Source organism: Neodiprion pinetum, chromosome 7, assembly GCF_021155775.2.
Source record: "Neodiprion pinetum isolate iyNeoPine1 chromosome 7, iyNeoPine1.2, whole genome shotgun sequence".
Lineage (NCBI taxonomy): Eukaryota > Metazoa > Arthropoda > Insecta > Hymenoptera > Diprionidae > Neodiprion > Neodiprion pinetum.
In genome coordinates, this window is record NC_060238.1 from 25,110,296 (window position 1) to 25,124,902 (window position 14,607).

Genomic DNA, 14,607 nt, shown 5'->3' on the forward strand with positions numbered 1-14,607 from the left:
CAATAATATTACCCATTGATTTTGGTGGGTGTGTAAATTCTTTTTTTATTTCATGAGATTGTATGTAGTACCTGCGGTTAGTTTTATCAATCTTTTATTTAATTATTTATTTATCTATTAATTTATTATAATAAAGATTGTTACTTCTTATTTTAATACAAGTTTTTATATCTATCTTCCAGGGAAATAAACCGAGAAACGGATGTCCGGTTTGTGAGAAACACTGTCCGACACGATCGACGAAAAAGGATGAAACCTTGTGCTGGAACAGACAGTATTGTCAACATGGTGAGATTTTTCTCTTGCGTTATTTATCTGCGGTGTTTGGCATGCTTCACATAATACATTTTAAATAACGAATCTCGTTATATTTGTCGGCGGATAGATGTGTATGTATGTAATGTGATGACAAGTGTTGAGTGCGATAGAAAATTCTTTAGTATCGTACGACACAGCTATGAAATCAATACATCGTCGTCATTACATGTTGGGTATTTCGTAATTGTAAAAAAAAAAAGAAAGAAAAAAGAAAAAAACAAAGTCAATCCACCGCGCATGTTTTTCATGCGTAATTGTACTTGCATATATATTTTTTCCTCTTGTATTTGGAATTTTTTTTCTTTCTTTTTTTTTTTTCAACGTCTTTTACTTTGTTTTTACACAATATCTTATTTATGTACTGAAATCGTTGTCCAAGAATAAAAATGGTGTTGTTGTGTCTTGGATTAAACGTGAATGTATGTGTTTTTACACTTGTCAAGATTTATTCATTTATATTAACAAGGATTGTTTCCTTATTGCAGGTAACGACAATTTATAATGTAGATGTAAAATTTACGAAACAGTGACATTACTTTGAATATATAAGAAAAACTCCGCTATTTTCTTTCTTCTCCAAAATCATTCATCGAACGACTCGGGATTGATCTTGAACCTATGGGCTATATTGTAATTTTTTTTTTTTTTTAACAGATACGATAAGAGAATAATAATTTTTTGTAACCAACAGTTTGCGACAAGTCTTGCGGAATCTCTGCGTGCAACAACAGCATGCTTGGGAAATGCTGTCATCCGTCTTGTCTTGGGAGCTGTACCGGAACGGGATCTCAGGACTGTGCCGTGTGTCGAGATGTGATAGTCGATGGAAATCGTTGCGCTAACAGCTGTCCGGAAAACACATATATGTTTTTGAACCGTCGCTGCGTACAGGAGAACGAATGCAGGAAGATGAAGAAGCCGCGTGAGGCGTTTGACATAGTCAAGGAGCACCCGTACAAGCCGTTCAATAATACTTGTGTGATCGAATGCCCACCCGGCTACATGGACGAGGAAGTGAACGGTAAAGCGACGTGCAAAAAGTGCGACGGATTGTGTTTGAAGGAGTGCAGCGGGACGAATGTCGACAGTATTGCATCGGCCCAAAAACTTCGCGGTTGTACTCACATAACTGGCAGCTTGGAAATACAGATAAGAGGCGGTAAGAATATCGTCAAAGAATTGGAGGACAGCTTGAGTATGATCGAGGAGATTGACGGTTATTTGAAAATCGTTCGCAGTTTCCCACTGATATCTTTGAATTTTTTGAAAAATCTACACACCATTCACGGCAAAGAACTAGAGAGCGGAAAGTACACTTTTGTCGTACTAGATAATCAAAATCTTCAGGAACTATGGGACATGGAGTCCCACAAGTCAATGAGAATCCTTGCCAACAACGGACCTGTCAAAGTTTTCTTTCACTTTAATCCAAAACTCTGCTTGGACACCATCGAAAAGTTTCGCAAAGGCGCTGGCCTGCCTGAGTTCTCAGATCTGGAGGTTGCCCCTAACAGCAACGGCGACAAGGTCGCCTGCAACGTTACCAAGCTTCACACTCGGGTTCAGAAGAAAACATCGAACGCCGCGCTGATTGCGTGGGAACCTTTTGACCACCACGATCAGAGGTCACTCCTTGGGTATGTTGTGTACTTTATCGAGGCACCGAACAACGTCACCATGTACGATGGGAGGGATGCCTGTGGCGGCGATGGGTGGAGAGTAGACGACGTTTCGGCAGCTGAAAGTTCTGATCGGACGATCCATCAAAATGGAACTGACAGCGAAACTACCGAATATTATTCGCTGTTGACTCAGCTCAAACCTTACACGCAGTACGCGTTCTACGTTAAGACTTACACAATTGCTACTGAGAGGTCTGGCGCGCAGAGCGACTTGCATTACTTCACCACTGACCCGGACGCACCCAGCGTACCCAGGTCTCTTTACGCCTATAGCAATGCGAGCAACGAACTTGTCATAACATGGGAGCCACCGCTTCATAAAAACGGAAATCTTACCCACTACAGAATTATCGGGCGATGGGAGAAGGATGATAGAGCGTTTCTCGATCAGCGAAATTACTGTAACGAGCGTAAGTTTCTTTTTCTTTCTTAGTTTCCTTTTTTTTTTTTAAAGATACTTTCCTCCCAAGGTTTCTCGTTTACCGTTGACGAGATTGTCAAACTGCTGTGGCAAATGAATCCAATTGTAGAAAACTAAGAGTGTGCGAGACGTTTGCTATGATACTGAATGTTTCTTATTTTTTTTGTAGCCCTAAACTTTAGGGAGACGAAACCGATGACAACGCCGGACGAGGCAGCGCATCCTAAACCGACCGAAAATAAGAGGCCAAGTTCGACAAATGGAGATGAGATAGAAACTGACGATTCAAAGTGCAAATGTATCGACGACAAGGATCTCAGGGAAAAGGAGGTTTCAAGTTCTATAGCGTTTGAGGACGCGCTGCACAACCAGGTATACGTAAAGCGACCCTCAAGTGATCGCAGGAGACGTGATGTGAGTGAGATAGTCAAGACGGCTAAAATGTGGCAGGAACAGAATGTCTCGTACTCGTATCCTGAGGTGAGTTTTTATTCAAATACACTAGCCTTCAAATCGGTGAGATGAAGTTTCTCACCTAATCTATGTTGCAGGATAAAGATAACGCTTTGACGGATGACATGGTCAACGGTTCTATCAGCTTATTCAACAGGACTGTCTACGGGCAGACGAATTATGCTGTGAAAAATCTGCGTCACTACGCTGTTTACACTATCGAGGTACAGGCGTGCAGAGAACCAGTCCCTAACGAAAGCCAGAGCAACTACTGCTCGACGAAAAGTATCAAAACGGCCAGAACTGAGCCGCTTATATCCGCCGACGACATTCCGAACAATACTTTCGACCTGGAAGTTATAACCGGCAATAACAGTCGCTCCATGGTGAAACTGAGCTGGGAGGAGCCGCCCAATCCGAACGGTTTGATTGTCACGTATCAGATAGAGTACAAAAAGATCGATTTTCAAAACGTGAGTATTATCACATGCTTGGGAAAGGAGGTCATTGATCTTGATGTTCATTGTTTAATCGAGGCGCACGTTGATTATTTCAGGTCAAGGCTATGGTAATTTGCATACCTTGGCGAGAATTCGTGGATGACGGACACGTTTACGTTTTGAATGCATTACCGCCTGGAAATTACTCCCTGAGACTTCGAGCAACGAGTTTGTACGGAAATGGCGCTTACACGGTGACAAAACACTTCTACATTGAGGAACTGAACGCCGGAGGGTCCCATCCATACTTGTGGCCCCTCCTAAGTGTATTTATTCTGAGTGTTCTAATTCTGGGCGGTGGATACGCGTTGAAACGAAAGTTCATGCCTAATTCTTCGGAAATGCGGCTTTTTGCGACCGTCAATCCCGAGTATGTTAGCACCGTCTACGTACCCGATGATTGGGAAGTTCCACGAAAGAAAATAGAGCTGCTAAGGGAGCTGGGGAATGGATCCTTTGGCATGGTGTACGAGGGCGTCGCCAAGGACGTTGTCAAGGGAAAACCGGAGGTCAAGTGTGCCGTCAAGACGGTCAATGAAAACGCCACGGACAGAGAGCGTATAGAGTTTCTCAACGAGGCTTCGGTCATGAAGTTAGCATCCGAACTTTTCCACGTTTTACCAAAATTCATATCATAATTCATATATCTTTTGTTGTCGGGTTTTCGTTCGTCACTCATTACCGTCCATTTTCAGGGCATTCAACACTCATCATGTTGTGAGATTGTTGGGCGTTGTATCAGTCGGTCAACCGACACTTGTAGTTATGGAGCTAATGGTGAACGGAGACCTTAAAACCTACCTGAGAAGCCACAGACCAGACGTGTGCGAAAACTTTTCCAAGCAGCCCCCGACTTTAAAGCGGATATTACAGATGGCGATCGAGATCGCGGACGGAATGTCTTATTTGTCGGCAAAGAAATTTGTCCACAGAGATCTAGCGGCGAGAAATTGCATGGTCGCCGAAGATATGACCGTTAAGATCGGCGACTTTGGTATGACCAGAGACATATATGAGACTGATTACTACCGCAAAGGCACCAAAGGACTCTTACCGGTTAGATGGATGGCACCGGAAAGTTTGAAAGATGGGGTTTTCACAAGCTACTCAGATGTCTGGAGCTACGGTGTAGTTTTGTGGGAAATGGTTACTCTCGCCTCGCAGCCTTACCAGGGTTTGTCCAATGATCAGGTGAGTATCTTAAGAGAGTAGGGGTGTGCGTTTCGTTGTCTTTATCAAGTTTCTGTATGTAATCTGTCTCTTCTATCAGGTTCTTCGCTACGTTATCGACGGTGGCGTTATGGAGCGGCCCGAAAATTGTCCAGATTCGCTGTACAACTTGATGAGGCGAACGTGGAATCACAAACCGAATCAGAGACCGACGTTCATTGACATTGCTACCATGCTCTTGACTGAGGTTAATGTCGAGACGTTTGAAAGGGTCAGCTTTTACCACTCGCCCGAAGGAATCGAAGCCAGGAATCAGAACGCTTCTCATTCGCCGCAGACTGACAAGTGCGTCAAAGCCAGATAATTAATCGTCGAATCGCTCAACTACAAAGCGAAGAAACAGCAACGATAAAGTGATGGCGAATTATTTTTTTTAGGGATTTGGAAATGGAAACACTGCGCAACCTGCAGGACGAAGAGGCGGACCAGGAGGGAAGTGAAGAGTCACCGTTGAGGGAGGACTTTGGAGATTTTGCTAGCTTTGAACCGTCTGGTCCTAATTCTATAAAGATTAGTTCAAATCCTATATACGGTGCTACGACGCGTAACGATAATTCAAAGGTGTCGCCCAATTTTCACGAATTTAACTCGTCTAAGGTGCCGTTGAAGGCTGACTTCGATGATTTTGAGGGGGCCTCGATGGAATCGTTGAGATCGAGCCGAGACACGTTGGATTTACCATTCGCCGAGGACAGTTTAAAGTCCGTAAAAAATTCTCCCTTCGTCGACAAGAGAAACAATTCGCGCGTCAATTCGACCGGCGATAATTCCGTTTTAGGTAAAAACTCCATTAATCCCAATAACGTTGTTAAGAGAAATTTTTCGGAGAGTCCCAGATTCTCTAAAATAAAGAGCGAAGATCCTGACTACGAGAACAAATCCCCTGAGGTTTTTGTCACATCTGGCGATACGATAAAGAACACTAATGTTCATCGCGTTGAATTTCCGTCTATAGACGGAATTGATGATAAAAATATTAATGACAATGGAGGAAATAAGTCCAAAGTTGATTATAAGAGTAATAATAAACAAGAAGGCTTAAATAACGGTTATATTAGCGGTAAGACTACACAGTGTTAACAGATCGCGGTACGGCGTTCCTTGGCTGATTTTGTTTCATATTTTTTCCGGGCAAAACATATTACGAAAAGAAAAACGAAAAAAGAAAAAAAAAACCAATTTTTTTTTTTTTTAAAACAACTGATAGCGAATGGCAAGAAAAAGAATATCTTTTCGTTATTTTTACAATGAAATTCCGTTTTCTCGAACTGATTATCGCGCGTGTTTTGTTACCTCGCAGCCACGGTTACACGCGCGTAGAACCAGGACATCTCAGGATAATTAAATACAAAATATTAAAATAAATGAATTAACAATTTTTTTTCTTAAAATAATTAATAATGAAAACGTAATACAAAGAAACTGACATGTGCGAGCTCTTGAAATTGAGCTTGCTACGACGTCGCTGTAGTTTCGAACGATCTTCTGCGAGATATGCAAGAAAGAAAAAGAAAAATTAGAAAAAGATGAAGACAAAAAAACTTGTAACAATAATAATAATTTTCCTTTGGTATTTTGCTCTTGTTTTGTTTAATTGTAAATTTTCTCAATTAATAATAAGCTGTATCCAAATATAATCTAAATTATTATTCAGTAATACAGTAAGCGATTAGGAAAAAAGAACGTTAGGGCAAAAAGAAATGTTACTAATATTAACAGTAATAATAATGATAATTATATTAACGATAATAATAATAATAATAATAATAATAATATTGATAATAATAACAACATGAATAATATTTTTTAGTGTAATGAATTTAAAGTTATTGTAAACTCTTTCTCGCGTATGGATATCCTAATATTAAATTTAATTCCTAAGAATGCGTAACTAGATCGTTCGAATACTACCAGAGACGTAAATTAAGTTTTGGGGCAACTCGAGCGGTAAAAAGTAAGTTATGATTGCCCTGGTGCCCTTTTTTTTTTTCGTTAGTTGGGAAAATAATTTTACATTTTTGTTTCTAAGAGAGATTGAGAAACTAAGAAAAAGAGTAATATCACGGCCGATCCTTCGATTGTTCGCTGTTCCATTCAACGTCTAGCAACGAGCCACAAAGCATTTTCAACTTTATATAATAATAAAAAAAAAAAAAAAATAAAAAAAAAACTGTCTTGGAAGAGAGCAAAAGAGTGAAAGGGAGAGACAGAGAGAGAAAGAGACCTAAATTATGAAAGACCGAAGGAGAGGCACGCGGATAGAAAAAGAGGTATAGAGAAAACTTGCAAAGATTCCGTTGATGATAAGATTAATTTGTGGGGTACAGTTTTTTTCTGTTACAAATTTTCCCCTTCGTTTTTCTTCGCCCGATCCTTTGATTTTCCTTAGCAACTGAAGAATGCAAGAAAAAAAGATGAAGAAAAAAAAGAAATAGAGGAAGATCGTTGTTTCGTTGACCAAAATATTAATGGCAGCATCATTAGTCGCATATACATATAGAGATGAAAAATAATCGAGTGTGACGGTCAAGTGGATGTTAAATTTCGCTCTAAAAGTCAAACCCTTTATTATATTATAAGTACAGAGACTTTAACGTTTTATCGATGACGTGAAATAATTTTTATCAAAAATTACTAACTGATTCCCCGTCACGAATTTTGAAATAATACAAACCTAAGTTGAAAATGAAATTGTAAGAAAAAACAAGCCGAAAACTTGATTGTCACTCTTCGATATGTTGTTACACCGTTAGGTACAATAGTTTATAGACTCTAATGGTTATTAGTATGATGACAAGTATCAAATCAGGATTGTTCAGAATATGTTTTAGTTATTTATTTTCATTCCATCGATTTTAAACTCGCACTGACAATAGTAGACGTTGAAATTATAAATCATTTTTCGGCAACGATTAATAGTCTACTAGTAAGACTGAAGAGTTTTTATATATCACGATGAAAAATTTCAATTCACGGCTTTTACAAACCCAATTATTCAACAGTTATCAACAAAAATCCACCTGTCCTTAGCTATCAATTGTTCTCAGTATTTTTATTTATTTATTTTATTTCTTTCTCCTCATCTACTGCGCTAGGTCTCGAATAACTTTACCCACGTGGAATAATATTTGCTTTAACATGATTGAATTGAAATTCAATCAATTTACACTGTACGGTTTGAGAGTTACTTTTCAAAATGAAAAGAATGAATAGAAAAAATAGATAAATAAATAACATAAACAAATAGACAATAGAATTATTAAGATATCAAAGATTTTATTTATTACATATAACTTGTATTAATTTATAATATTACTATTACTATACATAACATAAATAGGTTTATACAACATACTCGCATTGTACTGAACAAATCCGAGGGTTGTATCATCTTTCTCGCCCTCGGTTACAAGAGAACGCGTATTGTTCGCTAAAATTGACAGACTTGTAACACGTGGTCGTTGTCACTGATCGTATAAGATTCACAAAAACAAAAAAAAAAAAAAACCTGTATCGACTGTCATTAACAGATTATTAGACTTAACACGAAGTAGCTCTCAAACTGTTTTGTTCGAGTTGAATGATAGTTGAATTACTAAATTTTTCTGAACCTTCCTGCATTCAATGTCGTTACCGACGAGAGAACCGGAGACTGTCATAGCCCAATGAGAGCCAAGATTGACGTCAGGAATGAGATATTAAAAGACGTTTGCGAGGACAAGATATTTATAACACAATAATTTCTATTGAAAAAGAATCTTGGAAGTAAAAGAAGAAATGGCAAAAAAAAAGTAAAAAAAAAAAAAAAAAAAAACGTTAGGGAACGAAAAATCGACCAATCGGAAAACGGTCACCGTTAGGGAAGAGTTATCTGGTTAAAACTGCGAGACTACTATTTCTACATTCTAACTCGAATGGAAACACGGAATATCTGAACGAAAAAAAAAAAAAACTAAAACATTTTTCCGATATTTCGCTAACACGCTTACACTTACCGAGTAATGAAGAATACTGAAAGCAGAGAGGGAATTACGCAAAAAAAAAAAAAATATAAAAAAAAAAAAGGGAGGAAAGAAAGCAAAAAAGGAATAATAATAATGATCGAAATAACAAAAATAACAATAAGACTAATGATAATAATAATAATAGTAGTGTAGTCATAATAATTATTATGAAGAAGTGTAGAGTTATAGAAAAGTTGAACGACGAAATCCCTACGACGAAAAAACATGTGTGTGTATATATATATATATATACATACATATTATATATTGTATACAGTGAATGCACGTACGCGTATATGTATATGCGAGTGTATAATATTCTTCTTTTCAGTCATACAGAGACATACGCATATACGCTTACGCAAAGAGATAAACGCAATACAGCCGAAACTAGACATACATAAACACACACGTATATTTATACATATATACATATATATATATATATATATATATATCTACATACATACATACATAAATAGGTATATATATATATATATATATATATATATATTTATATATAACGAGCCTCAAATACAAGACTGATTAGCTATCCCCTCCCCCCACCCCTCGAACGATCCCATAATCTCCCAGTAAGTTATATAAAAGATAATACAGAACAATTGTTGGTAGAAGTTCCATGTTATATTCTCACGCTCGCAGGCCATTTTTCATTACTTCTCCCCCCCTCCTTCTTCCTCTAATATTTGTTCCATTTTTGTTTTAATTTTTTTTTCCACGTCTTTCCTTTTTTCGTTTCCTTTGTTCACTTCGCAACATACCCGCTTACGGAATAATAATAATAATAATGATAATGATAATGATAATAATGATGATAATGATAACAACAACAACAATAATAATAGTAATAATAATGATAACGATAATAATAATAATAACAACAACAATTATAACAATAAATAATAAGAAGTATAATAATAATTATTATTAGTCTTAGCTTTAATTGATAGTTTCTAGTTTTCTAGGTTTTAGTCTATACACATATATACATATGATGAATACAACAAACGTAGTTACATACCTACATGTATAGTGTAATAGTAATGACGATAACGATAACGTCAAAGTACCAGTGACCTAATAGAAAGTACCTATTTTATTTGTAACGCTTTACATATTTTATATATGTACATATACATATATATATATATATATGCATATAAATATATATATATGTACATATATTTGTATTTATATGCATATATATGTGTACAAAAGTGTATATGCATATAAATTACATTATATTATAATTATATAATATTAATATTATACATACAATTAAAATACACTAAATTAGTGGAAGTTGTGTAAAGCTTTGTCTTATATACATACATACATACATACATACATACATACATACATACATACATACATATATATACATTATATTGTATAATATTAAAGAACTACGATGATTCGATTATTAGTAAAGGCAACTTGACGCGAGAGAGATGATGGCAAATTGAGGAGGTTCGAGTAAAAGAAAAAAAAAAAAAAAAAATCTATGCAAATGTCTCTCTACGCAAGTAGGTAATTAGATCGTTGATACGTCTTGCGGTGCGCGAGGGAAGGATATGAAACTGACGGTCACGATCTTTTTCGTATACTCAGAGACGTGACGCGCGCTTCAACTTCCGCGATTGTTGAAACACATTTTTCGCCGTGTCGTACAGAACCGACAAATGCATGAAAAAATGAAAGAGCTGCAAAAAAAAAAAAAAAAAAAAATTCAACGCAAGTCGAAACGAAATTCAGGTGATCTTCTCCATACTCGTTGCATTTTTAATAATGTTGTACGGGTACGAAGTATACCTGGATTAGTTTCGTTGTGACATACCCTGATCGCCTTGTGCGTTTAGGAGAAAGGAAATCATGAGGAAAAAAAAAATAATATAAAATAAATAAATAAGTAAAAGCGAGACAAACAAGACAGGAAAAAAAAAAAAAAAAAAACTTAGTCAAGACACGAAAACACGCTGGCAGACTGAAAATATACAATATACGAATATCTATAGGTATTACTCGAATACAATTCTGATTGTTTGTTTTTCTTGTTTTTCTTGTTATTTTTATTATTATCATTATTATTATTATTATTATTATTATTATCATTATTATCGTGATTTATGTACAATAATATAATTTTATCTACACGGAGTTACACACATAAAGTCAAAGAAACAAACAAACACAGGCACGCTTATTATAATAATTATGCGAAATCGTTCATCCCGGAAGATAATAATATTCATCCTTGAAGCAACAATTCATCCCTGAAGTAACTCTGGGTGTACGCTTATGCGTATGTACATCCATACCCACGCGGTAATCGGCGTAGAGATTATGGGTGGGGGTGTATATTTTGTTTTTCGCGCAACATTTCGAAGATATATTTCAGCAATCCACAGGAAGTCAACAATCCCTCGATCGACGCTTCTTCGCTCTCGGATACCGACAGGAATAATAAAAAACAATAACGATCGTAATAATAACGATGAGAATTATTATAATAATGATGATAATAATTAATAGAATCTTCAAAGGCTAAAATTATAATACATTTGGTGTAAATATGAAACCTTTTGTGGGTGAACAACCCATAGTCGTATTTGATTATAAATAATAATAATAATAATAATAATAATAATAACAACAACAACCAACAACAACAAAAATAATAATAATAAAAATAGCGAACTACAATTTGAGCAAATTGGTGTATTAAAATTAATTGTCTAGCTCTCTTGATTGAAAAGAACAAGAAGAAAAAAAAAAAAAGATGATACGATTCTTGGGAATTCAAGTGTCGGGAATTAATTTTCTTTTCAATTTTACACTTTTAACTGTACATATGCGTATACATATAATATTTGATGTACCGACATATCACTCGGTGCGTACGTACCTAATTATTCCTCTCTTGTTTGACGTTAAAATAAGATATATAATGCAAGTGACCGATGAATATACATAATACAACGATATGTACGTGCTATAAATCTTATATTTTATCCAACCAACTTACGCGACGATAACTTACAATGTAAACACAGTATTTTTGAGGGTTTTTATTTTCGCGATGATTCCGTGTGTTTTTTTTTTTTTTTTTGATTTTAAACAATCGTTAATATATAATTAATAAATCGACTCATTTCTTCATTTCTGTTTTAATTCAAGTGCTTAAAGGACGTTTTTTTTTCGATAAGCGTTATACGTCGGATATAAAGATAAATAATTCTTTTTCATTCGCTGATAATCATTGATCATTTTCACTTAATATACGCGTAATATTCAAGTTATTTATTTACAATATATATTATTTATAATATATATATATGTATATATATTTTTGCTGCCGATGCTGTTGCCGCTGTTGCTGCTACTACAACTACTTCTACTACTTCTATTACTGCTGTTACACTCGCCTTTTTTTTTCTCTCAGGTCTTACAATTAGTTATTATACGGAACAAGTAATGGAATACCGGGTAATGTTTCCTATTTCACGATATATGTTTATTTGTAATGCGGTGATATTCGAGAACCGAAATGACTAATCTTTTCTTTTTGTTGGTCAAATTTTTCATTCACGTAATTATTGCTCGTCCGCTATTTTGTCGTTGCTCTCGTTTGTCTCGATAAACGTTCGAATTCATTCATCTTCTTCACCTCGTAATCATCACTGAAGATACCGACGTGCGATTCAACAACTCGAAGATCTCTCTTTTGGTACTTCACACCAAGATACGCAGCGACTACCACAACATCGACAACAACTACTACAACTACTACTTCTGCTTAAGACGACTGATTCTCAACGGTACAACAATAAAGAATATAGGGGCATCGAGAGGTCGTATTTTACATTCTAATGCTATTTATTATAATATGTTTACATACGAACGCGGTAAGATTTTTCATCCTCTTTTTCTTACCTGGTGTAAAAAAGAATTTGAAAAAGAAAAATCGCGATTGCGTTTAATCTTTGCGGAACGATGTACGCTTATTGCATACGTGTATATATATATATGTATATTTTTGTTTTTTCGTTCGTCACGTTAGAATTTTTATAACATTATTGACCATCTGGTGGGATTAGCTAATTCACGAATTGTATTCTCGACTTTATTATAGGTTGTGATAAACAATTAGCGACAAACGTCGTAAAGAACGTCTCGTACGGTTAACGATATAATGAAATTAATCTGATGATACACGGAATTGTGCAGGAATTTTTATTCCTGCAGCAAAGTCGTTTCCGTTTAATTTCTTCTTCTTCTTCTTCTTCCTTTTTTTTTTTTCTTCTATAGAATGAGTTGCAATAGTTGCGGTGAAATAAAGTAAGAACATAGTTTTAGGTTTAACATGCTTGGGACAGGGATTGATTGATCGCAACGGGTTATATTATAATAATTATAAAAATATCTTCGCGTATCTACGTATATTGTGTATATGACTAAGAAAATACATGACGAAAAAAAAAGAGAAAAGAAAAATACTAATACGATTATTGTAGTCTTACGAGGATCGTCGAGAGATCTTAATTTGGCAACGAGTCCAAAAGACTGATGGTTTGTTATATGATGCGGAAACACTGCTACAACAAAAGTATGTTTAAATCTATTTCGCGATTGATCGGCGTTAAATCCGAGTTCGTAGTGCAATTGAGATCAAAGAACTGTAGAAAAAGGAAGGAAAAACAATAAAAAAAATGAAATATAAAAAAAAAAACGGAAGTTTTTTTAACGGAAAGGTGTAATAATCATAGGCAATGCGAGACTTTCTTGATAGCAATTATGGATCTCTTAAGATGATCGTTTTCTTTCTCCCAATATTTCTCTGTTTCTTTTGCGACTTTTTTTTTTTTTTTTTTTTTTCTTATATATACCTGCAACTAAAAATGGGGGGGGGGGATTGAGGCGGAGCAATATAGCGTGTAATTGTTATAAGTAGGTATTCTTATATTTTTGGGTTAAAAAAATATGATTAAAAAAAAGAAAAAAAAAAAAAACAGGAGACAGAAAAAGAAATAAATAATGATACATCTATATATTACATACATTAATTTTTACATTACATTACATTAATATACATCTATATACTTATATTTAGGCGTAAGAGAATAATTGTTACAGAATATAGTGCGAAAGCAAAAGGAAAAGAAAGAAAAAGCGGCAAATTTGCTAATAGCTTGGAGGTTTATTTTGTAAAAATTTATTTTTACAAATATACAATAATATCCGTATCTTATCATTAAACGTACGTATATGTATAATATATACATTATATTTCTCTAGCGAAGCTTAAACGATGTAGTTTACGAAAGAGAAGGAAAAAAAGAAACGCGGAGCGAAATATCGTCAAGTTTCTAAGTCTTCTTCAATCGGGTTAGCAAAGTTAGAAAAGCGATGAATGAAAATGAAATATAAATTTTCGTTAGCCAAATTCTACGGGAAATGGTACATTGTTCGCACATCCGTACAAACAATACAGTAATTGGTTGATTCATATTCATTTAACTTTAACCGATAATTTGCTTTCGTTGTTTTATCGTATTTGTAGTATTTTAATGATAAATTTACGTTGTGAAATGTGCGAGTAATTTCTTAGTTGAATAATTGTGTTTGGAAACGATTACCAATCATTTCAGAAGCACAAAGAAACGAATATAAGTTTTTTTTTTTCTTTCATTCTCAATGTTTCTTATATATTTTAATTATCTCGATAAATGAGAATGCTTCATAATAATAAAAAAGTGTAATATTAGCCAAGAGAATTGTTACTAAGTTTCAGCTTTAGATTCACACGTTGTAGGGGAAAAATGGTCGAGTAGGTAATTGAGAATTTTGATAAGGCGAAGAGAAAACAGTATTCCCGTGATTGCAATATTTGCGGATTGTTAACACTGCTGTAACGATTAGATGAGAGTGTTTCCAAGATTTAACCACCGACGATCAAGTATCGCCGAGTAGGTATAATC

The 14,607-nt window shown here is 35.1% G+C and overlaps 1 protein-coding gene across 1 annotated transcript in view; it reads left to right on the forward strand.

Annotated features, from left to right (window-relative positions):
- Positions 1 to 10,189, forward strand: part of InR-2 (insulin-like receptor-like) — a 47,186-nt gene extending 36,997 nt beyond the window's left edge. Inside the window, exons 5-12 of the mRNA XM_046635537.2 lie at positions 183 to 288; positions 1,010 to 2,410; positions 2,591 to 2,901; positions 2,973 to 3,347; positions 3,431 to 3,966; positions 4,070 to 4,565; positions 4,645 to 4,889; positions 4,982 to 10,189. Of these exons, the coding sequence (XP_046491493.1) occupies positions 183 to 288; positions 1,010 to 2,410; positions 2,591 to 2,901; positions 2,973 to 3,347; positions 3,431 to 3,966; positions 4,070 to 4,565; positions 4,645 to 4,889; positions 4,982 to 5,684 (4,173 nt within the window). The 3' untranslated portion in view covers positions 5,685 to 10,189. The remainder of the gene's footprint in view (positions 1 to 182; positions 289 to 1,009; positions 2,411 to 2,590; positions 2,902 to 2,972; positions 3,348 to 3,430; positions 3,967 to 4,069; positions 4,566 to 4,644; positions 4,890 to 4,981) is intronic.
- Positions 10,190 to 14,607: the final 4,418 nt, after the last annotated feature.